We start from the raw sequence: 25,586 nt of genomic DNA on the forward strand, positions 1-25,586 counted from the left end.
GTAGTATATATTCTATATATATATATATACTTGCTTACATATTGCTTAAAGAATAAAGAAAAGAGAGTAGCGGCGCTACTAAATATAAATACAACAACATATATCCCAAAATATATAAATGAGGCTGCTCAACAAGTGAGTTTAGCAACTCTTTTATTACACTTAAAAGGGATAATAGTGGTTGATTCTATTATTATTGCTTGCTTATGGTGTGAACGGTAGGTGAAAATGTAGCAAACTATTTTAATGCTTATTTTTCTCCCTGAAGCTATGAAAAAACTGTATCACGCTGAAATTACAATAAAAAATAACTTCTGAAGTTGGCTTCTGTTCTACCTTAATAACAGGTAGAACCATTGTCAGGCAAGTCAATACAAGTGATCGAAATTGTGAAAACGTGGCTTTTGTAAGTTTAGGATATAGGAAAAGTGGAGACAGGACAGGTAGATACATAGATAGAGTCTAATTGTCTCATCTAGTAAGCATATTTAGAGTCGTGTTTACTGACTTTCAAGATTTCTATAATTCTTTAGTGTGTTTGTCTGTTCTACACCCACTGGAAATATACTCTACTTATGGGTGATTTTGTAATTAAATGCTGATTATGTAGTGCCCCGACACTGCTGCTTGAACTCAGGAAAGCCAAAATATGATGTGATTATTCTGTTTTGGTGATATTTTTAGGAGAGGTTCCTGACCTATTCAGTGAAGAGGAAGTTGATACTATTATATCTGGGATTCGAAATGAAGTACGAGGGCTTGGACTTGATGACTCCAAGGAAAATTGTTGGAAGTTCTTTTTGGAAAGAGTTCAACTTCAACTAAAAGTAAGAAATAGACTTGCAGAACATATCTATTTTCTCTGTATATATATATATATATATATATATATATATATATATATATATATATATATATATATAAAGGGATAGGTTGGAAAGTTTTATCTGGGCAATAGTTAGAATTTTTGTTGCCATTAAACAAATATTACGTTTCCCAAAACACATCAGCATGAATAAACTAATTCAATCAGCATTGTCTTGTGTCGGGAATGCTTCCATAAAATACGCTGAATTTTCTTTAATAGTTAGGCCTGTCCATGAGAAAAGGGCAACTGTGCTCCTTGGAGAGCTACATCCCACAAATGTTCATCCTAAGAAGAATATCACACACTTAGTTTATGGTGCTAGGAGCTGGTGTTGGGATACAGTAGGTATAAATACATTAAGGAAGAAGGTCGCTACTCTCAGTCTAAACATTAAAAAAATCACACAATACCCATAGGAGAGCACATATTCATGACTGTAGGGCCATGTTTGTTGGTTTTCTCCTTTTAAAGGAAGTAAGAAGTAGGATAAACTGGGCCGAAATGTCTATTAATTGCAATAGCCTGTCCCACAATCATATCCTAGTGAGCTGTAACAAACTTTGTATGTCAGAATGCAGTCATTGTTATAACCCTCTGAATGAATAAAACACTCCAAGAAATGTGATATCTATAGATGTGATATCTCAAATGTATCCTCTGAAAGGCAGATGTAGATCAGAAAAAGCAAAATGTTGACAAAAGTCTAAATCCTGCATCTGCATTTTTCTAATTATTATGAAATTCTGCATTGTTGTTCTAGAGAAATCTGAATCCAAATCCCAAGTATCTTTTTTTGTTTTTAAAAATGTCTCCTTGATCTTGTAGAGTGCATGGACTTATTCTTTTTTCTTTGTAAACATGCCATGTTGCCCTCTCTCTCACCACTTTATATTATGTTCCCTCCAGGTTATTTTGTGCTTCTCTCCAGTTGGTTCCACTCTACGAATTCGAGCGCGGAAGTTCCCAGCTCTAGTTAACTGCACAGCTATTGACTGGTTCCATGAGTGGCCACAGGAGGCCCTGCAATCTGTCAGCAGGAGGTTCATTCAAGAGACTGAGGGGATTGAGGTAAGAAATGCCGGATTGTCAGTCGAACAAAGACCTTGTAATTTCAGAAAGACCTTTAAATTGGCGGTAGACTCCGAAGCATTTGGTTTTATGCCCTTTGGTCTTTAAACATATCAGCTGTGTTACAAAATGTTCCTCCTGTATCAAGTTTAAAAACACACTTATCTGATTTATGCAACATTTCGATGCAAGCGTTATAGTTTTCTAGAAAAAGAATAGCAATGGAATGCATTTCACTCCATGGCTCTACAATAAAATGTTTGTGGTCCTCGCTTACTTTTTAAAACATTTACAAAAATTACATGTGTTATACAAATACAAACATTGTCCAGTGAGATCGTCAGAAGAGCAAAGAAATGCAAAGCAAGAGAAATAGGATGTTTTATTTTGTCCAACATCAAACGTATGAGACGCTGATCATACACTGATTGAATATCAAAGATTTATTATTCCATCACTACAAACCATGTGAGGTAGCTGGAGATAAAAGATGTGATGGGTACGGACTTGTTTCACTGAGACTTACCCATCAACTACGCTGAGATATCCTCAAAGCCATATTCATATTAACCATGATACTGTATGTCCTCCCCTTATCTGTAATCATAATATTGCCCAAAATATTTCCTCTTTAGTCATATATATATATATATCCATGGAAAAAATAGGAGCACTCGCAGGACTTCATATTAAAGTGCAGAAATGTTTATAAGTTTAGGTCATATCGACGTTTCGGTCTCCTGCACAGAGCCTTCATCAGGACATTCCCATGATTAGGAGACCGAAACATCGACCTAAACAAATTTATGGATTAGAGTGTGCCTTTCATTCTTGGGACATTTGGCAAAGTAATGATTTTTTTTACAAATGATTTTATCGATTTCAGTATCTTTTGTCTTCATTGTTGCTTAATGATTATGTTTATCATACAGAAATATAAAATATATATTATACTACAGGGAAGTACACATTATCGGCTAGGGTGGAAACATTAATTCTGGGAAACTATGATACAATTACTGGGTGTGATGGACACTTATCTAAACCTTTATATTTTTTAACCTGTTCATTGAAAACATGAACCCATGGAGAGAATTAACAGGGGATTTCACCCCCTGCTGTGTAATAACTAGTTTAAGGCATAAAATACTTTGGCCAACTAGAGAGCGCTAATACCATAGGGTGTCTCTTTATTTTTAGACACACATGATTAGGATCTAACTTATTTCTTGAAAAACAACTCAATGATGGGTGTCATTTTAATGTAGTCGTGCTCTCGGAGGAAAAGTTTCCAGGCAACTGAGCAGCACAGAGATTTGTAGGAGCAGCTGAATGTATTTTCCGGAGCATCAATGTTTTCCAGAAATCAGAGAGAGTCTTTGGTAGAAGCTTAATACAATAATTTCCTCCTGTGTCACCCACTGACCCCCCCCCATCATACAATAGCTTACAACTATCATGTATTGTGTGGGTGTGAAGCTTCAGCTCTATCCAGGCCACAGGTGGCCATCAAGCTAATAACCAATGGCGCCTCCCATATACCGTACCTCTATTGCCACACATGCGGCAGATCCTGCCATTTAGTGTGTGGCTGCTTCTAGCAGGAACATAAATACATATTATTTATGCATCATTGGCCTTAAAGTGCCAGGGGTGACTTTTATTGCCCTTTCTAACTTTGACACCATCAGAAGCAGCTTTTGGGCACGTCCCACTCCCCACCCACTTTCCCATGCCACGGTGGCAGAACCACCCATAACGCCAGCGGGGCCGCCTGCAACGTCAGCAGGACCACCCCCGATGACATCGGGACCTTCTAATAACATCCTGAAATAAGGCTAAGGGATTTTAAGAAGAATCATACCAGCACAAAATTAGATGATTTTGTTTATTTTATTTTAGAGAATCAATCGTGATTCATGTGATAGAAATTTAGCTTGTCTATAAGTTGCATTAAAGTGTGTGGCAGATGTCCAGCAGCAATACAGGGGGTTAAATCATGAGTTATGGATACTACTCTTCTATGTGCCTAAGTGAAGTGTTGTGGTGCTTAGTGCCATCTACTGGTCATTATTGTGCTTACAGCTACATGCTTTTATAAAGAGATAAGAGAACGGTAGTAAAAATATCTACACAAACAATAAGTAACATCAAAGAATGTGTAAATGTGACTGCGTATAAAAAACATATTGTGTGCTCGATGATTGTTTGAGTAGAAATAAAGAAAGATTTTATCACTGCCTGTTTTTAATCCTGACAAATAATTTTACCCCCCACCTCAAAAAAAAAATACTGCAAGAATTAAGCCATTAATTAAAAATCTGGGTTTAAAAAAAATCACAATAACCTGAGACTACAAGGAGTTCCTTAAGTAACTATACATACATTGAGCTTCTCTGTAAACCTTGATATTCTGTGATTGTCCAGAAAGAGAACCATTACTGAGAAGGTGGTAGATAAGTGGAACAACCCCTCAGCAGAAGTGGAGAGGTTAATACAGTGAGGGAATTTAAACATGCATGGTATATACATAAGGCTATCTTATTTTCTATCTGCACTATGAATTTTTACATGAGTTTGTAAATATTTATTCAATAGCTATGCACAAAAATAGTTATTTAATTCAAAACATTTCTAGATCAGGTAACAATCAATCTCTGTCTCTGTAATTTCCATATGTGATAAAGTGATAATGAATGGTTCAGACACAGAGCTTTCAGAGGAACTTTCACCATCATTGTCCTAACTGATCCCTCACAGATCCACCATCCGTATTTCCACTGCCCGACCCAATACAGCACCGCGCTCTCTACTTCTGTGCTAGATTTAAATTAAATACACTGGAATAATATACTGTATATAAGGCAAAATTCTACCGGTAGAACTTCATCCAATACTTGGAAAACAAACTGATTGCTCCAAATACCACTTTTTACAAGAACTGATCCTTACAAATAAGGTCCATTATATGAAAGACTAGTGCATGTGCTCGGAATTAAACTAACACCCCCAAAAATAATATTGTTACTTTAATGTATTTCCTCTTTCATCACCAACCTTTCAACGGTATCCCTGTCGATCTTACTCTCTCCATTTTCCCCTATTTCCCCTTAACCTCCCAGACCATCTCCCATTCAATGATCACACCTTCATCGCCTTTCTCCTCTCACCCTCCTCTTGCCTCATCGCCAATCACACCTTCGCTTGATGGCTACCCTTTCATCTTCCTTACATATTGCATCCCCTCCACAATGCCAATGAGTGATAGATACACATTATATAATCAATTAATACATGTAAAAGTTTTATATGATGATGCCAATGAGCAATAGGTACTGTATACATTTATATATAATATAACTAATTAATACTTAAAGGATTTATATGATGATGCTGACGAGCATTGGTATATAAGCAATTAACATATAAAGGATTTAGTAGATGATGCCAATGAGCAGTAGGTATATATAAGCGACGAGCAATAAATACATATAAAGGATTTATATGATGGCAATGAACAGTACATTTATATGCAAGACTTTATACCAATATAAATTAAGTATATGATCTAAATTAAGTATATGTTGCCAAAAAGTAGTTAATACATAAACTTTGTATATGATACCAGTGAACAGTAAATAAGTAAACTTTGTACATGATGCCAATGAGCGCTAAACACATAAACTTTGTATATGGGATCAATGAGCAGAAAATACATTAACTTTGTATATGATGCCAACCAGCAGTAAGTGCATAAACGTTGTATATGATCCCAATGACCAATCTTTGCCCCCAAACAGCCTGCCTGTGACATCGTTGCTCCTATACATCCTGTTTGTGCCAACTTTACCACCAAACAGCTTGCCAGTGCCGCTAAACAGCCTGCTTGTGCCATCTTTGATCCAAACACCTTACCAGTGCCATTCCTTGGACCCCAAATAGCTTGCAGGTACCACTCTTGTCCTTCAAACAGCATGCCTGTCAGAACTTACCACATCCATGGAGACTTAAAGAGCAGCTCCTCACTGTGAGGTAAACATGAAGTTCTTTACAGGAGGGTTCTGCCTGCTTCACCCACAGAATCCTTCACAGTATACAGAGTCAGTACTGTGGAGGACTTTGTGAGTACAAAGAGCTGGATGCCAAAGCTGAGCTATGGGACACTGTCCCAGAAAGAGGTAAAGTTCTGCAAGCGAGGCCCCATCTTTAGAGACTTTTAAAAAAGACTTAAAACCCAACTTTTCTCATAATCCTTCAGATAATTCAATCTTTTTCTCTTGTATGCATATACCTGTAAAGTGCTTTGACTCCCACCGGGAGAAAAGCGCAATATAAATACTTGTTGTTGATGTGTGGAGGGAAAAAATAAAATGTGCAACTTTGGAGACTCAGTGCTAAGGTCTCTTGACTCAGTGCTTAATCCCATGTAGCCCACTAGGAACGCCTCTGCTCATAACTGCTCTCTGGCTATAACAAATTCATGCCTATGTACAACATTTTCCATACCAACCATTATCCCACTGTCACATCTCCATCAGCAAGGAAGACATACTCCAGTCCTACAAAGGGTATGTCGCTGGGACACTTGTAGGGCTTAACTCTATAGTCCAATTATAGTGCATCAACTGACTTTAATTAGATCGTCACCTTAAGCCTTGCCCAATAATTCCCCCGTTGCCATACCTTTTTTGTGTATAGAGATATTGCTTGACACAGGTCAGATAGTGAATGCAACATACCTTTAATCCAATCTGTATACCAAAAGTTGCAAGAAAGTTAAAAACTCATAGAAAATTAACAGAAGCAAGAAAATGCTACCAGACGTGCATATCCTTCCTTCTGTTTCTATATAACCATTTTATGTTTTTATAGCCAACATATTTTGAGAGCTGGAAATAATTAGCAATTTCTTCATTTCAATGCCATACTAATTAAACATTTCCATTTCCGTCCCTAAATTTCTTTTTATAATTGTTTTACGTCTATTTAAAATATGTAGTGGTTTTATAGATGTACTCGGTATTTATTTTCCCACACCTGCAATTTGAAATGTGGTTAAAGATACATCTTGTGTTGAACTGCTATTATTTTCCATCTGTGTCGAAATTATTGTAATTCAATTTACGTATGGTTTGCCAGCAAACAAGTGTATGATAATTAAAATGTTTAAAGCTGTGTTCTAGGCACAGTACAGTTAAAAATAAAAAAGGTGTAAGTAGTACCAGTTAGTGTGACCAGCTTTTATTTTTGGAATTCAGAGATACCCAGGGCAGGGTTTAATTGTGTGGCAGGTAGCTCATAGACATTCACATGTTAAATCATATACATATACATTCACATGTTAAATCATATACATACACATACACTCACTTGTACATTCTTTCTTGGACAGTATATTTGCTTCTTCGCCTCCCTGCCCATTTTTTTTTTATTCCGGTGAGCATTTCACTTTCTTTGCCCACTTGTCTACTTTTGTTTTTGTCCTCTCTCTGTTTATGCTTTTTTTTCATCTCTATATGTTTTGTCTTATTTCTTCCATCATACGTGCCCAATGTACTATACATTCTGACTCCTTCTCATACTCTCTGTGGTACACAATAGAATGGCTTGGTCTTAATCCCCCAACCACTGACACTAAGTCTACAAAGTAAAGAACATTATCAGATAAACCGGACTCCGTTAGCACTGCCACAAAGAAACAGCTTGATGTCGTGTTTAAACAGAGACTTCCAAGACATTCCATGTCTGCCTATGACGACAGCCTCCGGGTCTGCAGATGTTTATTGGAATTAAATAGAAAATGAATATAAAACAGAACCAAATGTTCTCAAATGCTAATCTACCTTACTGTAGTTAATACCCAATAAAAAATGTTTTTTTCATTTTTTCCCATATGGACTTCCTCCCTCTACATCCCACTTATCTATCTCTTAAGATCGAAGAGTATATTTAGCTTTAACTCGCACAAAACCAAAGCCAAGTCAAAGGCAAGGACACTAAACATGTTCACCTGTTCCCTTGGCAGTCTCATCTCCTTACATAACTCAAGTATGTGAACAACTTTAGAACTTTCTGATAGACATGGTGAGTCCTGAAGGTCACTCTATGACTCCAATTTAAGCAATATGAAAAGTAACTAGTCTTTGTAGATGTAACTATATGTTGGATAGTAAAAAGCAAAAAAGGAAGTCCATCACACCCGCCGTCTCCAATCAATACGCTACATTTATACTACCAGCAAGACTTTAAAACAAACTCATGTTGAATATAGGACTAAGACTGGACCATGAAATGTGGCAACAGTTGCCCAGTGCTCTTATGAACTAAGAATACATAACTGAAATGTTTATTCCTTCCAGACTGTCTATCAATCCCGTAAACTCTCCTGCATTACAAATAATTTATGTAAACATGGCTGAATCACAGGACCCACCGATGCTTCCTACTGGAATATGGCATTAAGAAAACCACTGTGATTTCATTTCTTCTTCATTAACAGGCCTGAATATTTGTTCCGTATTTTTCCCTGCCATTTATATTGCTTGCCTTGTGCAAACACAGTTACAGTATATAGCTGTACCTGATCCAGAGGAAATTAAAACTGTATTGTATCGGAATTACAAGTTATAAATGTTGCTGGTCTTATATAGAAGTAACTATGTGTGAAAAACACTCTAAATGATGTAGGAAGGCATCCACTTAATGCAAATTTATTTAATATATATGTATTCTGTCGAATGCAAAATATGCATAATTAAGATTAAATTACTGAATATAAGCCTTTTATTAGTATACTTTGACTTCTAAGGATATGGAGTCTATGAAACCATTTCTGTAAACGATACAGCACACGTGCAAAAAAAGGAGGAAACATTCTACTGTACTATTACATATTAAATGACAAGCTCGGAAAAATAAAAATATAACAGGATAATACCGAAATGAAGATACGTGATTGGCGGATAATTCATGCTAATGAAATTACTGCAATTAGTAGTTCTACAATGACCCTTTTAAAAGCCACAGCTGTTAAAGTCAGGAAGTGCTGTCACCACTGACCTTATCATAAGGGAAAGTGACAAATTACGAATGCAAAGAAGGCCAATCATGAAAGAAGCCTGTTCTGCAACGATTAGTGTTTTCTGGAAAAACAGCATGAATTGCCGCCAGCTGCTCTCTGGCTCGACCTGGCTCCCATGCTGTGCCATTTTGCTGAGCTAGATAACAATAGATATTTTGCCCCCAAGTGAGAAGACTCCTCCATGGCCACTTCCAGCTCTTTCATAGCCATGCTTTCCACCCATGGTTTAGCGATAAACATTTAGCTTAGGATCATCTAGATAACGTACAGTGTACACCTGGATTGCCATCGAAGGTGCTTTTCCACTTGGAATATTAAATGAGCTTTCTAGCACGCTAAGCAAATACACCATAACAGATCTGTTTTAATCACATTAAAAACTATATATGGCAATAAACAATAACCAGTGCCTGTTTTTGTGTCACAAGAATTTCTAGCAAAAAAATAATGAAACTCAAGTTTGAAAGTTTCTAGATATTTAGGAGTTCTATGAATGATGCTTTAATGCTGCTTTTCAGTGGGTAGAATAACATATTCACAGACCCAGAACGTGTATATGAACTAAGCAAATTGCTTTCTTGAATGTCCCTTCTGTATTGTCATACTGATAGCTGTATTAGCACCACTGAAGTTGTTCGACGTTGAGTAGAACATTTACTAGGTTACATATCTTAAAATAGAGGGTCATTACATGACAATAAGACATCTGTAAATAGGTGGTCATTAGATAATCAAAACACATCCTATATCTTCAATATCATTGTCTGCATCCCTCCTGCAGGGCAGGGTATTTGGAAATTGTAATGGGAGCACTGGTGGTTCTGTCAACTGGAGACAATACTTGAAGCCCCTATGCTCTCATGAAAGGACAACGACACATACCGAAGTCTGGTGTCATTTCCAAGGAAGTCCACAGAAGAGGTTTCAAAGTTCTGTCTCCCTCAGAAAAGGCAGTGCTTACTTAGTAAATACTTTGATACATATCCACAAGTTTTTATTTCAATATCTTTTTTATTGTGTATGTCACCAGCGATTACCGTCATAACAGTGGATTGACATGGAAGGCATGAATCCACAAGTTTTTAATAAATATAAATGCCACTTATTGCATCTCCAAAGCGGCAGCACAACATCCCTCTACTCTCCACAGTTTGTGATCATTTTAGGGGGTCCACTTAGCTGGCTATAGACTTATGGGTCAAGCCTAAATGACATGACAGGATGATAGGCACCTACCATACCCCTTGTGTGGTAGATACGTCACAAGAAGGGAGCTATGATTGAGATCTGTGTGATTGATTTCACAGCTCAGTGGGTGGTCAAGAGAAATAAGTGGATCTCCTCAACCAGTCCATGATTCCCTCTGCCAGCAAAAACAGGACAATGGGGCAGCTCCACAGGGCAGTGCTTGAAATCGGGGCTGTTGAGCTTATAATGCGGCACTTTGCATGTATGTTTACATCTTACATACGGTAGAACATCTCTTTAGGTTTAGTGGAAACTGTACTCAAAGTAGTAAATCTGTTCTCTCAAGGAAGCTTCAGGATGTTTTAGCTAAGCTAATACAAGAAAAAATGCAGTAAAGAGTTACAGGGATAATGTAGCACGTAATTTATTCCAGGATTACACAGTCTTGCTAGCTAAGCATTGTGGTAGTGGACTGGTAATCCATGGTGGTAAGACGAGAGGGTGAATATTTATATTTGGCGTCTGTAATGCAAAATCTGAAAATATACAGAAGTTACAATTCTGTCAAAATATATATTCCACACAGCGGAACTGTCTAGCTTCCTCATTAAACGCTCAGGCTATATTTTGCCATATATCTTAAACAGAAACTGTTATTGACATTGGTGTTGTAAATTATGTGTAAGTTTGCAGAGACTAGGTGTACCTCATTTAATTCCTATTAATTGATTTCCAGACTTTCCATGATTAATTGATGTGGGTAAATCGTACAGAGGAAGCAATAAATAATTGTTATATTGATGAGGTTGTGAGTTCGCAGGAGTGACTTATGCATAAGTCAATGGGGATACTTAAGATGCAACAGTTATTTTATTAGGTATAGTTACAAATTGTTTAGTAGGTTACCATTAATGAAATTAGCCACAATGTCCCTGGCATTTTAAGCGCTGCCTGTGTAAGGATGCTGACCTATATTTATAAAATTATTAAAAAAATGTCTTCCAAAGTAAAAATTTCTGTGTACTAACTCATCAACATATTAATAGAGAGGACATTTGAACCATGTGCAAGATCAGTATTTCTATTCTTGAACAACAAGAGGCTTGAAATGCCCAATTTAACAGCAACTTGATTATTTCAGAAGAGTTGGGCATGATGTTCAAGTTCACAGTTCAAGATGGTCAAGTTGCCTCTGTATCTCAAGTGACAGCTAAAACCTATATCTCTTCCCTGGATCTCTGGGTCAAATACTTCCTCATCCACCTAGAAGAGCAGTGTTTGGCGGCATTGACTCACCACACACTTCCAGCACACTCCTTATCCAATTAAATAGCCCCACTCCTATGCAAGGGTAGTCCTGACCCTTAAAAACACCCCCGAGGAGCTCGGGGTAACCTACCTGGGCAAGTTCCCATAGTACAAAGAAATTTGTGATACCGGTTAGTGAGTCAGCAATCATACTAAGATGTAGGGTCACATCAATCAAGACTTCGGGCCCCTTTTTCAAGTGTCACACAAGTGATTGTGGGATCCTGAAGGCTTACGTGACCTGCATCTTACTTTATCAATATCAGTCCACTAAAAACTATAACAAACTATGAAAAATATTTTCCTTATAAAGTAACCCTGTAAAAAACTGTAATTTTGGGTCAATGATAAGGGTGAAATCTAATAAGATTGAATGAGAGAAGTAAGTTGATGAATAAAACATCTCCATGTTAACTTTGCAAAATTTACCAAAGACTACAAAAAAATACTCTGGTGCATTTCTTGGTATCCTATTCAACATTTTCTTTCATATCTGGCCATGCTAAGGTCATGAGTTTTTTGCCAATATGTTTAAAGCCATTCCATTTCTTTCGTAGCCCAACGTCAAGGACTCAATCAGTCACTTTATGGCATACGTACACACCAGCGTCAATGAAATGAGCAGGAAATACTATCAAAATGAAAGGCGGTATAACTACACCACTCCAAAAAGCTTTCTTGAACAAATTACGTTGTACAAAAATCTGCTGGACAGAAAACGTAGAGAATTGACTCAGAAAATAGAGCATCTATTGAGTGGATTGCAAAAACTTAAAACAACTGCGTCACAGGTAAACCTACTGCCTTTAAGTAACATTTTAACAATCTCGGTGCCAAAGATGATGAAAAACCTGACTTGCCCTAAATATTTTCTGGGAAGGAAGTTAATTTTTATGAGTCTTTGGACAAAATAAGGTCATTGGTTCTTTGTATATTTCTGTTATCCCTATTGCATGCATTCTAAATAATGATATACATTCCGCGGTGCAGTCTACATAATTATTTTTGGTCAATAATATTTGTATGACCCTTTTTATATTATTGAGTTGGATTCCATATTTTTTGACATAAATGTATTTGGGCCTTTCACTTGTGAATTTCACTTCTTCTCTGTAAACTACATATTACAATGGAGGTAATGAACATTGCAGAATATGATGACATCATATAAATGATCATAATAATTATAGTAATTAGATCACCGTTTCTGCTTGTAATAAATGCATGTTTTGGTTTTATGGTTAGATATACTTAATGTTGGGGTTAGAGTCCATTCCTGCCTTATCCACTATGACTCTTATTGCATAGCATTTACTGCCAAGCAATATATATAGATATTTAAGTCCAGTTTAAGGTTTTATTAATACAAGTGTGGCAATTCCACCGAGTCACCTCTTTCGCTTGATTTTGCAGGTAGAGGACCTAAAAGCCAAACTTGCTTCTCAAGAGGCCGAACTGCAGCAGAGAAATCTAGATGCCGAGGCTCTAATTGCTAAGATAGGGCGTCAGACTGAGAAAGTGAGCCAAGAGAAGAATATCGCTGATGCAGAGGAGCAAAAGGTCGGTTTAATGCAGTCATTTAGTGTTGAGTAATGTTCAGCACAAGATACATCTTCTGTAGGTGAATCATTTCGAACAACTGTCTCTCTCTGAGGGACAAAAACTCGGAAGAAATTATGGTTTCTTTACAGGTATTAGAAGATGTATATTACAACATTATTATTATTATCACTTGACCTTCCTGTGCAATTTGTATCTTTTAACAGTTGCATCGTTAGGAAAATGCCATAAAATCATCTAATTTCCTAATGAAAATTTAGGGTTGAAGAAAAGCTGAGACAATTGCTGCTACACCACGGTGCCCTACTGGTTGTGAAATACTGGCATTTTGGGCAGAAATAGTTCATCTCACCCCAAATCCTATATTTTTATTCAATAGAGTACAGATTGTGGTTGTCACTAAGCTTTCGGTATGCTAATACCAGCTGTCCACTAAAACTATTTTGCAATACAATCATACAATTATATTTTGGAGAATGAGATTTTTTTGGATTTAGCTGTTTGTAGACACTGTGGAGATTACATTGTTTTTACTTGTGATTTCTTTGGAGCTGATTGACGTATATGTATATAAGCATTTAAAGTCAAAATCGCGAGACGTGCAAAAGGATTAAGACAAATTTTTCGATTCATTTTGTCCAATTTGTTTTAGGCCAACAAATTTTGTTCCCTGCCCATTTTTTAATTCAGGAACATTTTTTAATTTGGGAACAAAATTTGTTGCCGGGTGCCTACATTCACTCTCACTAACTCTCTCACACTCTCACTCACGCCCTCTAAATGTTTCTCTACCTTCTCTACTGACTACTTCTTAATTCCTTCTACCTTCTGTCTTTCATCTTCTCTCCTTTATATTTTATTTTCTATCTTTGTCAACATCTCTGGGGACATAACCTGGTGCAAACTTCCTGGGGCGAACGACACTGGGACGCAGGATGTTTTCCCTAAGGTGAACTTCCGGAAAAATAGTGGAGCTTTTACTGATGTCCTCTTCCTTAGTGCTCTGCAGGATCGGGGAAGAGGACGTCAATGGAAGTGCAGTCATTTTGCCTTAAGGTAAACTTCCACCCAAATTGCGGCACTTTCACTGGCATCCTTTCCCCTAATTGGAGAATCGATGGAGAGGATGTCAGCGAAAGTGCGGTGCTTTGGTGTCGTTCTGTCCACCGATTAGAGGATCGGGGTAGAAGATGTCACTGTAAGCGCCGTCATTGCGCCAGGTTATGTCTGCAGAGATGCGGATGAAGATAGAAGAGAGAAGCTAAAGGAGAGAAGATGAAAGGCAGAAGGTAGAAGAGAGAAGATGAAGAACAAGAAGATACCGAAGTTGTCAGCAGAGAAGGTAGGGAAGCATTGACAATGAGTGAGTCAAAATGGGGCCTGCAAATTTCAGCCTCATTTTTGTGGCCTTGTACAAATCACTGAGGTTGGCAAAATTTGGAAAACTTGCAATTTGTAAAAAAACGAATGCACAAGTCTAATAATCGGCACGTGTCATTTCCATATAACATTTAATTGCAACTTGTTCTAAGTGAATTGCCCCATGAATAAATTAATGTGGCAAAACAATGGTTGACAGTGGGCCTTGTGACCCACGTGACATGAAGCCAAGGAATTTGTTGGTAGCAGTATTAGGACAAACTTAATATAATATATTTATATACTATAGAGACCATATATCCTATGTAAGTAATGCATGTATTTCCAGTAAAAATGACAAAACGGAAGATGTATTGGATGTATAACACATGTTATCTATAAAGGAACCTAAAGCAATCTTAATGTTTGTGTTAAGGTTGCATTGATACAGGAAGAGGTGTCCGTAAAACAGAAGGACTGTGAAGAGGACTTGACTAAAGCTGAACCAGCATTAATAGCAGCCACAACAGCTCTCAATACCCTTAACAAGGTAAAGGACTGCTTGTAACATAATACTTTCCTGTCCTCCAGATCTGTGACTCCTCTTAATCCTATCAACCTCCTCTATTTCTCTGCTTATCTCAGTTATTGAGGGGCTTCTCAACAATCTGCACCTTGCGAGCATTCATTATTTTTTTCTTCTGTCAAGCGTCTCCATGCAGCCCTGGCTTGGTTGTTTGAAACCATACTATTTGAGATTGGGTCATTGTTGCTCATGACAGACAGAGGAATAGAAATGAGGACATTGGGCCATTAGCTTAACAAGGAACAAGATTGGATCCTTGTTAAGCTTATCGTCAGCGGTGGGAGTACCGCACAGATATATGCACCAACCTTGGAACATACAACCTCATGATTAGCAAGAGCTTTTCACTTCTAGACATAATGCTATAATTGTTTAACTTTAATAAATTGTAAATTGAGATTTTTGTGAAGAACCGGGTACAATTGTGTACACACTGAGAGCAGAAAACATCCTATCACTCAAGCCCTGTCTATATCTCATATTCACTGCAACAGAGTAAGCCACACCATAACACCCTATTTATTTATCTGATATATATCCCTGATTTAAGCATTCGCATGTTTACAGCATCTCTGTAATATAGGAAATGTGTGATACAACTGCTAAATAGTATCTCTTTGTAGTGACTGTCTCTCCACATAACGCTTTACATGTTTAGCAGTAAACGACACGGTCTGCATCTCAGTAGGGATTGGAGTTTAACAAAGCTTAAACCGACAAGATAATGTATGAGATGAAAAGATATCTAACTGATGTTTTCCCAAGTATTCAATTTTATCTTCTCAAGCAAAGAACTTCCTATTCTTCATCTCCTCGGGGAGCCATCATTCATAGCTTTGTATTTCCGATCCCCCACGCTTGGCAACAGCAGTGCTGTATTTTACTGGCAAAATCCAGACTACTGTTTTAAAGGCCAACATAAAGAGCGGTGTCCAACATATATCGCAAGGCTGACGTTTTTGTAACACATTTTGTTTGTGTGGTGTGATAATTCTCATACTAGTGCCCCCCCCAAGCTGTTGAGGGGCACTTTCTCATTATATCTTGTTTTGGATCTAAATATTAACAAGCAAATAAATGCAATCTTTCTTAAAATAGGATCCTGTGGTATGTTAACAAATACCTTGGGTCTGCTCAGTAATTTAGAACATCATTAACAGTAAATTAGGGTAAATTTCAAAGGACCCCCTTCTGCACTAAAAGGCCTTAGGGGGCCACTCTAAGACAATGACCCCTCCTGCATCGCAGAGGCTTAATGCATGAGCATGATTTGAGGGAGAACAGTCAATTTAAGGTAAATAATTTGTCAGTAAAATAATGTAAGCCACAGTTTACCACTTTTAAACCTTGAGATAAAAAGTAAAGGTTTTTAGCGAATACAAAAACATATTTTGTGCAAGCAAAACAACTATACTGATACTATTAAATAATAATATAATCCATAATTATATAATAATAATAATTATATATATATATAATTATATTATATATATAATATAATCCAAGTTTAAAAGGCTAATTGATCATACAGCTATGTAACATGTGAACAGCTAAGTGAACAAAATCATATGTATGTGTTATCATGGTGCCTGTATTAGGCAGCACTTACACATACATGCCCACACACAAACACTTACACATACACTAATCGGCCATTACATTATGATCACTGACAAGTGAAGTTAATAGCACTGATAATCTTGTTATCATGGCCCCTGTCAGTGGGTTGGATATATTAGGCAGCAAGTGAACAATTTGTCCTCAAAGTTGATGTGTTAGAAGGAGGAAAAATGGGCAAGCGTAAGGATCGGAGCAACTTTGACAACTTTGACAAGGGCCAAATTGTGGCCCTTGTCAGGATGCATCCATGGAGACCCCACCTCACAACTTACAGGACTTAAAGGATCTGCTGCTAACGTCTTGGTGCCAGATACCACAGCACACCTTCAGTAGTCTAGTGGAGTCCATGCATTGACGGGTCAGGGCTGTTAGGCAGGAAATAGGGGGACCTACACAATATTAGGCAGGTGGTAATAATGTGATGGCTGACTAGTGTGCTTTACCTTTATCCAGAAGTACCCTTTAGAAATATAACTCAAAATATGACAGAATCATTCAACAAATTCACCACTGATCTCATCTAAAGAGAATATCTAGAAAAGATGTTACCCAAGACATTGCTTGTCGTTATAATATTTTATTATTTTTTTCTTTTTTCCCTATGCAGATGAATCTCACAGAGCTAAAAACGTTTCCAAATCCACCACTTGCAGTCACCAACGTTACAGCTGCCGTAATGGTTTTGCTGGCACCCAAGGGCAGGGTTCCTAAGGACAGAAGCTGGAAAGCTGCCAAAGTGTTCATGGGAAAGGTAATCGTCTAAGTAATAATGAATCCACAGCCACAACTTTATAAAGGAGACGACCCCAACACTCTTCAAATATCAACCTATCTACAGTGTATCATAATGATTCTGTTATAGAAAGCCACTAATACTGGTGACCAAACAGCTCTAACAGTCCTTACTGAAACTATTACATGGTAGTAGACAAAGATACAAAGAACAAGATGGTTTCTGTGATTGGAAACACAATTAAAGCTGCGCGGAAGATGTTGGATGACATACAGAATTAATAATGATTTAGTGTTTCATTTTATCATATTTCTTCTTTTGAAGGTTGATGACTTTTTGCAAGCGCTAATAAATTACGACAAGGAACACATCCACGAAAACAGCTTGAAAGTGGTAAAGGAGCAGTACTTGAAAGATCCAAAGTTTAATCCAGATCTTATTCGCACAAAATCATTTGCTGCAGCTGGTCTCTGTGCATGGGTCATCAACATTGTTAGGTTTTACGAGGTAATTTTACTATGTTTAATATGTTTTTATAAAAGTACCATAATGCTAGATGACAAGCTCACGGGCAGTGTTCTTAACTCCTGTTGCGTCTGTATGTATTAAAGTGTATTTGTTATTTGTGTTAACTGCCCCATTTAAGTTTTACATGCTGTGTAATTTGCTTAATAAATAAAACATCATAATAATAATAATGCTTCATATTCCTATATGTTTACTTTTAGGTATATTGTGACGTGGAGCCTAAACGCAGAGCACTAGCTCAGGCCAATGAGGATCTCGGTGGAGCTACCGAAAAGCTGGAAGCGATCAGAAAGAAGCTTCATGTGAGTTTATATTGGTATTTGTACCACAAATAATTTCAATTTATTTGTACTGAAGGAGACTTTTAAATTTGGTAAATGAAAGTGGTAAATAATTGTCCATTGTCATACCTGGGAACTCTCTGGGTTTGACCCGGAGATTGCTGGGTGAGTCCTGCTTCTCCGGTTCTCCAGGTCAAGACCCGAATCCTCCAGGTCGCGGGACCGAGGTCTTGACACACCCCGCTCCCCGCCCATTTTTCCTTTAAATGGTGGTGTTTCCTGCTGCCGTCAGCGGGAACGCCCCCGACATCAGTGGGACCGCCCACTGGCATCAGCGGGACCTCCCACCGACGTCACAGGACCGCCCGCTAACGTCAGTGTGCAGTCCTGGCCGCGTCCCTCAAGGGAAGGCTCCGGGTAGCCAGAGCCCAGAAGTTCCCAGGTATGTCCATAGTGTGTGCAGAAAAGTATTTGTTTCCCATATCACTTGTTACATTAAGAATATTAATAACTGTGAGACCACGCATGTGCAATAATCCATGCACCCCCATTTTTGTAATATACAATGGACAGTAAGAGTATGAACCCTATATAAGATATAGAAGATGAAAATGAAGGCTTTAGTATGTTCGTTTTAATGAATGAATTGACTGCACATCTTAATTTATCAAGTAACTCAAGAATATCATTAATAGCACAGAATAGGGTATATTTCACCCTTCCTTTAGTGTTGTATTAAAGTCCCCCATGCTTAGACATTCATATAATTTACTTCTAGAGTCCGCAGAGATGGTTTTCCATCCGTGGAATGTATCATGAAGTACATTGTGGTGCGTTTCCACTTAATAATGATGTATTATGGATATATAAATAGATTTGATTTACATTGTCCAATGCTTCTAAATATATTGCTGCTTAAAAACTAAAAATTAATAATAATCATATTATGAACCATTCCGCCCATCTAGTCTGCCCATTTGTTTTCTGCTGTAAACCCCTCAAACATTATTTGGCCCTTGGTCTTGTCTTATGTTCAGAACAATGTTATCCCTATCCCATGCATGTTTGTATTGCACATGCGTAGTTCAATCAGATGATATAGAACAACATAGAAAAATAATAATAATAATAACTACATGGACCTATAGGAATCTAGATACATTTTACCAAAACCAAACACAGAGTATTTTTTTTTGCAGGAGCTAGATAAGAATCTGAAAAGACTTACCGTCTCCTTTGAAAAGGCAACAGCTGAAAAAGTCCGTTGTCAGGAAGAAGTAAATCGAACTAACAAAACTATTCAGTTGGCCAACAGACTTGTAAAAGGACTAGAAGTAAGTATTTTCTGGCAGTATGCTAGAGCCACACTAAGATTATACCCGCGACTTGGCAAGACAACATATTTATCTTCTCTTATCCTTTCGTCAGTGCTTAATCCACATTCTAGTGGGGTTTCAGTGCAACGCCCAATGCAGTCTGTTGGGAGAATGAAAGAGTCCCAACTTTGCAAGTTCTAGCTAAAAATTTATGCCTTTGCAGTAGAATGTTACTATAGGGGTCCTATAGGCTGACTTTTCCTGCTCAAACACCTCACCGAGCTGACGGTTTATGACAATGCTAATGAAGTCCCCCTTGTCCAGTTATATGCTTTGCTCCATAGGCTTTCATTAGTCAGAGTGTCAATGGCTGGGTGATCAAGAACGAGAGATTCTATTCTTTACCACAGATGGTATGATAAATAGCCAGGGTTGTCTAGTTGATTGGAATATGATAACATGCCTAAAACATGTACACAGTATTGGTGTGCGGCTTTCTTAACACATTATACCATCTAAAAACCAAAATTGCTTTAAAACCCAAATATTTTTGACAAGCAATTTTTAATGTGACGGTAGCATTAGTAAAAAAACATACTTTACCATACTTTACCATTTTCCGTTTCGTGAAGACCCAATGTAATTAGGAAAGAGACGTTTACTAGAAATGTATTATAACTCATTCATACACACAGTATATATTGGTGGTTCCTATATGGCAAGACCAAGACCTCCATCAAGATATCAAAAGTACCAATCCAAAATACTGTTTATCTGCTAACTTATCGCTTTAAGAACCATCAGAAAATATTAGTAACTAATAGCCATAATAATATAAACATTTGATTATAAACAGTGAGAAAATAAATGTTGTTGCCTTCGTTTTAATTTTAATTTCACAGATATATGTATTTCAATATTATTTGCAGAACAAAACAGAAAAAAATAATTATTGTTAGGGGTTCTACCATATAGAATTGACCTGGAAGCTGAAACATCAGAATAATAAATCAAGCCGTTTATATTTAATCATTAACTAACTCCCAAGCTGAGCAGCTGTTAAAAATTAGAAATAGGTCATCCCAGCCAAGATGACATTACAAGCAATCTATAATGCATTAGAATAAAATTATAGTGATTTTTAACTGTCTAGAAATGTATTAGACTGCATGTTCTAACTCTTAAACTCTTGTTAGCCAATGTCACTTGTGATTTATGATACGTCGATGGTATAGCGGAATTATTGAAGATTTAAATAGATGATCATTCCATGTTTAGAAAATCTTCAAGTTTTAAAGTTCTCTTGGAGATTAAAGAAAAGATTTCCATTGCTATTTATGACTAATTCACAAGAGGTATAAACAGAATGGAGAAATTGAGTGCTTATTTTTCTTTTAAATGAACAAAGTTTTCTGCACTGCAGGTGATAACTTAAAGTGGCAACGTATTGATCATAAATATATGGTTTTACAAGTATATCTATATGTTAGCAAATTAAAACTATTTTAGATGCAATCGCATAGTCCTAACATCATGGTCAATGACCTGAAATGCCTGAAGGTGCATCACGTCATGGATAGGTCCACCTAAAATACAGTATTTACGCATTTCAGGTGTATTTCTCCCTTTTTCACGTGTGCCTACATTTGGATCGATTCCCATTTGCACTACCCAGTTTGTGCCTCCTCTGTAGCTTGGAGCCTTAGGCAGCTACCTAGTTTACCCATATGATAAATAAGGCTTTAGCTTTAATGTTTTCCAGCCACGTGTGCTATGAATGATTTTTATGTTATGCATTGTTTTAGTCAGAAAACATACGCTGGAGTGAATCAATTAAGACTTTTGAAGCTCAGGAGAAGACACTATGCGGAGATGTGCTGCTGACAGCTGCTTTTGTGTCTTATGTTGGATCCTTCTCAAAGCACTATCGACGGGAGCTGATGGAACACATGTGGATCCCATTCCTAAAATCTCAAAAGGTAACATCCAAGTCTTAAGTTAACATTCTAGGAAAATGGTATTGGTGCTTTATACATAAACATACAGTATAGATTAAAGAAAAAGTGACATTATAACACTCAAACCTTTATCCAGAGTCTCAATAGAGCTTAGTAACATTAAACCTGCATGCTTGTTGGTGCTTCATTATAAAAATCAGGCTGTAAGTATATGATGTGGAGGTAGCCAAATCAATATCAGGTGTACCTTAGTACATTTAAGCTGATGATGAAGTCAGTCTCACAGTTACATTTAAGTGATATAGTAAGGTAGTTGAAGCTTATAATTTAGCAAAGGTAGGTGATGCCATGTTAACACATGATGATTAAATATAACCCAGTGGTAAAACATTCATGGTCAATGGACCAAGAGTTCCAGGCGGCCCTTGGATGCCTGTTCTTGCTGGCAGCAGTAAGATATGTGCCTGGAGGGGAGAGGCAGTCTTGAGTCTTTTTCCATCCTTTACTTTAGCGTCAAAATGTTCTAGGTGCAAAGATATTCTGCTTCACATTGATTTACTAGTGTTCACCTATTCTGATGTACATACTAGCTCACCTCCCTTTCCGCCCTTACCTTCTTCTTGTTTTCCGTGCTCGGATTTTGGTTGTTTATTTGGATTTCTTTGGTCTCAGTGATGCAGCAAAATCTCAAATACCCAAGGGCTGAAATTCTAGCTCTTGCTGGTGGTAAAGGCAGAGAATCCATGGTATCCCATTCCTGCACTGAGGATTTGGTTGACTACACAGTTGCTAACATATTGAAAAATACAGAGGCTTACTTTTTTAATTTCTCTGCATTTCTTTTCTATTTCAATGCAATAGCTATTTTTTTTTTGTCTTTAGGTTGTCATTCCAGTAAGTGAGGATCTTGACCCAATCGCCATGCTGACTGATGACGCGACAGTCGCTGCATGGAATAATGAAGGCTTGCCTGGAGACAGAATGTCAACTGAAAATGCCGCTATCTTAATGAACTGTGAGCGATGGCCTCTTATGATAGACCCACAGCAACAAGGCATTAAATGGATTAAGAATAAATATAATGTTGACTTAAAAGTTATAAATTTAGGTCACAAAGGGTAAGTATATAAAAAAAATAACATTTTCAATCATTTGATGAATTATATACAGTATTTGCAAATGAAAACACATTTTTTGCCTCAGCGTGGTCATATGCACTTCTCATATCTGCGTTGGCTTGTATTTAAAACAGTACAGGGCTTTTTCTTTCATAATTTATCACAGAATTATCGAAGGGAAATAAAACAGTAAATATAAGAGCCAAAGAGAACATTCCAAAACCAACAAACACTATTTAAACAATAACCAACATATACTTAATATTATTATAAACCTTGTGATCCCCTTTATGTGTTATCATCTCCTAACCCTGATATTTTATTTTCTTAATTTTTGAGTTAAATTATTTAGATTTATTTGTTTATGCGCTGAATCTTTTCTTCTAATTTCTTGTGACAAATGGAGGTCCTATATCTAGTGTCGGTTAGACGAGATGTTCTTTTATACTCTGCATGTTTAATGGCACATGTGTTCTATATATCACTTTATTAAGACATAGTTATAGAAAAACGCTACAAAGAAACATTTTAATGACAGGATACTGACAATAACGGTACAATACTTATGTTTGCTAGTATACAAGTAACTATGTGATATATATACAGTACTGTGCAAACATTTTAGGCAGGCGTGAAACAATTCTGTAAAGTAAGAATGCATTTGAAAACAGACATGTTAATAGTTTATTTTTATCATTTAACAAAATGTGAACAGAAGGCAACACTAAATCAAATCCATATTTTGTGTGACCACCCTTTTCTTCAAAACAGCAGCAATTTGTCTAGGTACATTTACACAAAGGTCAGGGATTTTGTAGGCATATCGAAAGCATCCTTACTTCACGGCATTATTTCAAACCTGCCTAAAACTTTTGCACAACTCTCTCTCTCTCTATATACATATTTATTTATTTATTTGTACGTTAGACATGGGCAAATGGGCCAAAACTGATTCGGACAAAATTTTGGTTCATTTTTTGCCCATACATTTTTTGGCAACAAATTCTGTTCTTTGTCCATTCAATTCAGGGGCAATTTTAATTTGGGAATAAAATAAGATGCCCGGTGCCCACTACCTTGTTTCCCTACCACTTCATCCGCATCTTTGCAGACGTAACCCAGCGGGAACTGCCACCAAGATGGCGGCGCTTCCGGTGACATCACCGAAAGTGCCATAATTTTGCCCTAATTTGAGCTCAGGGCAATATGGCCGTGCTTCAGTTGAAGTCCTTTCCCTGATCCTCCAATTCCTGAATTTACCAAAATTCTGTAAATTTCCAATTCGTACGACTCTGAATGCACTATATATATATATATATATTATTATGATTATTATTATTATATATATCATTTCTAAGAAAAACACTAATACTGTATGCAAGTAGCAAATACTTTGATTAATGTTTATTGTAAGTCAAAATAAGAGAAATGTATTAGTATCCAGTCAATATCCGCATTTTTTTTTTTTTTTTATATGAAATGAAGAATTGGTCCAGGCGGTAATCACCAGTTAGGCCTGCAAGATAAATTTACCCTTCTGGACTACTGAGGTGTTTGTAACATAATTTACTAGCTGAAAACCGGTTTATATTATTTCAACACACAGACGAAAGTGAGGGAGAAACTTTTTGGAAAACACTCTATTAGATTAAAGTATTGACGTCGTGGAAATAGATATTTCATTTAGCATGTGGAATTCAATCATTTTGGCTGTATTCGTTGTAGAGAAATAAATAAATAAATAGGAAATAACAAAGTTCTCTACTTTGTTTATCTCTAACATAATGCAGATATTTCCTCAAACATATCTGTATACAAGCTTTTCTATTTAGTATGGGTATTTTTGCTTTCATTTGCTATTGTATATAAACTTTACTGTATACAGGTGACATTATAATAAATCACTGATCCATGTTATATATTGTTTCTTTCTTTTGGTTCATTTCACTTAGTTATCTGAAAACCATTGAATCGGCTTTGGCATCAGGCGACACCATCTTAATTGAAAATCTGGATGAAACAGTTGATCCAGTACTCGACCCTCTCCTTGGAAGAAACACTATTAAAAGGGGCCGGTAAGTGAAATGTCTTACAGAATTGTTTTGCAAATGTGTTATCATCATCATATCATGTTATCAATCCATAGTATCTAGTATCAAATTACATTTTAAATATCTAGAATTCTAATCATGGCAAAAAGCCGGCAGGGTAAATGCCAAAGCTAGATTACAGAAGAGAATTCAGTTGAAAATACGGATAAATGCGAAATCTCACAGGATAACAATTTTTGTTAATAGTCTAATGAAGAATATTCTTAGAAAAGACACCAAAACCTAAATAGATTTATATTTACCAGCGTCTTACCACAGCTCTTTTGCCTAATGATTAACCCCAATTAGATGTAGTGAACAGGGATTATAGACAGCTGCCCCCCCAGGAAGAAAAAAAATTTAAATCAGAGTTTGTGGGGAAAAAAATAGAGTTTGCAAAAAGTTCATAATTTCTTGTTCTAAAACTTGAGGCAGGACTGCTTTTTTCAGTTTGTAACTTGTATCGAGAACCTTTATGATGTCCAAACAGTTGGCACAGTGTCGGCTGCTTTTCTTTTCTCTCTTTTTCTCAATATACGAACAAAAGATAACCATCATATCTGGCTGTTGTCATAAGACACCATCCCGATATTAGCTACTAATATTTTACCTCTGTTATAAAATGGCCACATATAAAAGATATAAGTTAAATGCACTAGGAAATGTTAAAATCTATATTTGTTAAAGAATGTTAAAACAATTCACTTTTGTTGCAGCTTCTTCTCCGGATGACTCTAGTAAATAAAGTTTGCTTATGATGTTCACCTAATAGCTTTCTTATACAAGAATGAATTACAGGGTGCTCATCCAAGCATAAAATCATTGAAAAAAGAAAAAAAGCCTTAGATTCTGCTGTTATAATTATTCTGTAGCCTATAATAAAACATGTGCAGCTCGCAGACGTGCCAAGGGCAGCTGAAGTGC

The 25,586-nt window shown here is 36.8% G+C and overlaps 1 protein-coding gene across 1 annotated transcript in view; it reads left to right on the forward strand.

The window, feature by feature from the left end:
- The window catches only part of DNAH11 (dynein axonemal heavy chain 11), a 94,972-nt gene that overhangs the window by 51,981 nt on the left and 17,405 nt on the right, over positions 1-25,586 (forward strand). The window contains exons 54-65 of the mRNA XM_053466806.1: positions 685-827; positions 1,775-1,936; positions 12,071-12,304; positions 12,927-13,073; positions 14,869-14,982; positions 17,246-17,389; positions 17,696-17,878; positions 18,100-18,201; positions 19,380-19,514; positions 21,302-21,475; positions 22,337-22,572; positions 24,525-24,647. Coding sequence (XP_053322781.1) covers positions 685-827; positions 1,775-1,936; positions 12,071-12,304; positions 12,927-13,073; positions 14,869-14,982; positions 17,246-17,389; positions 17,696-17,878; positions 18,100-18,201; positions 19,380-19,514; positions 21,302-21,475; positions 22,337-22,572; positions 24,525-24,647 — 1,897 coding nt within the window. The remainder of the gene's footprint in view (positions 1-684; positions 828-1,774; positions 1,937-12,070; positions 12,305-12,926; positions 13,074-14,868; positions 14,983-17,245; positions 17,390-17,695; positions 17,879-18,099; positions 18,202-19,379; positions 19,515-21,301; positions 21,476-22,336; positions 22,573-24,524; positions 24,648-25,586) is intronic.

This window comes from Spea bombifrons, chromosome 5 (assembly GCF_027358695.1).
Source record: "Spea bombifrons isolate aSpeBom1 chromosome 5, aSpeBom1.2.pri, whole genome shotgun sequence".
NCBI classification, from domain to species: Eukaryota; Metazoa; Chordata; class Amphibia; order Anura; family Pelobatidae; genus Spea; species Spea bombifrons.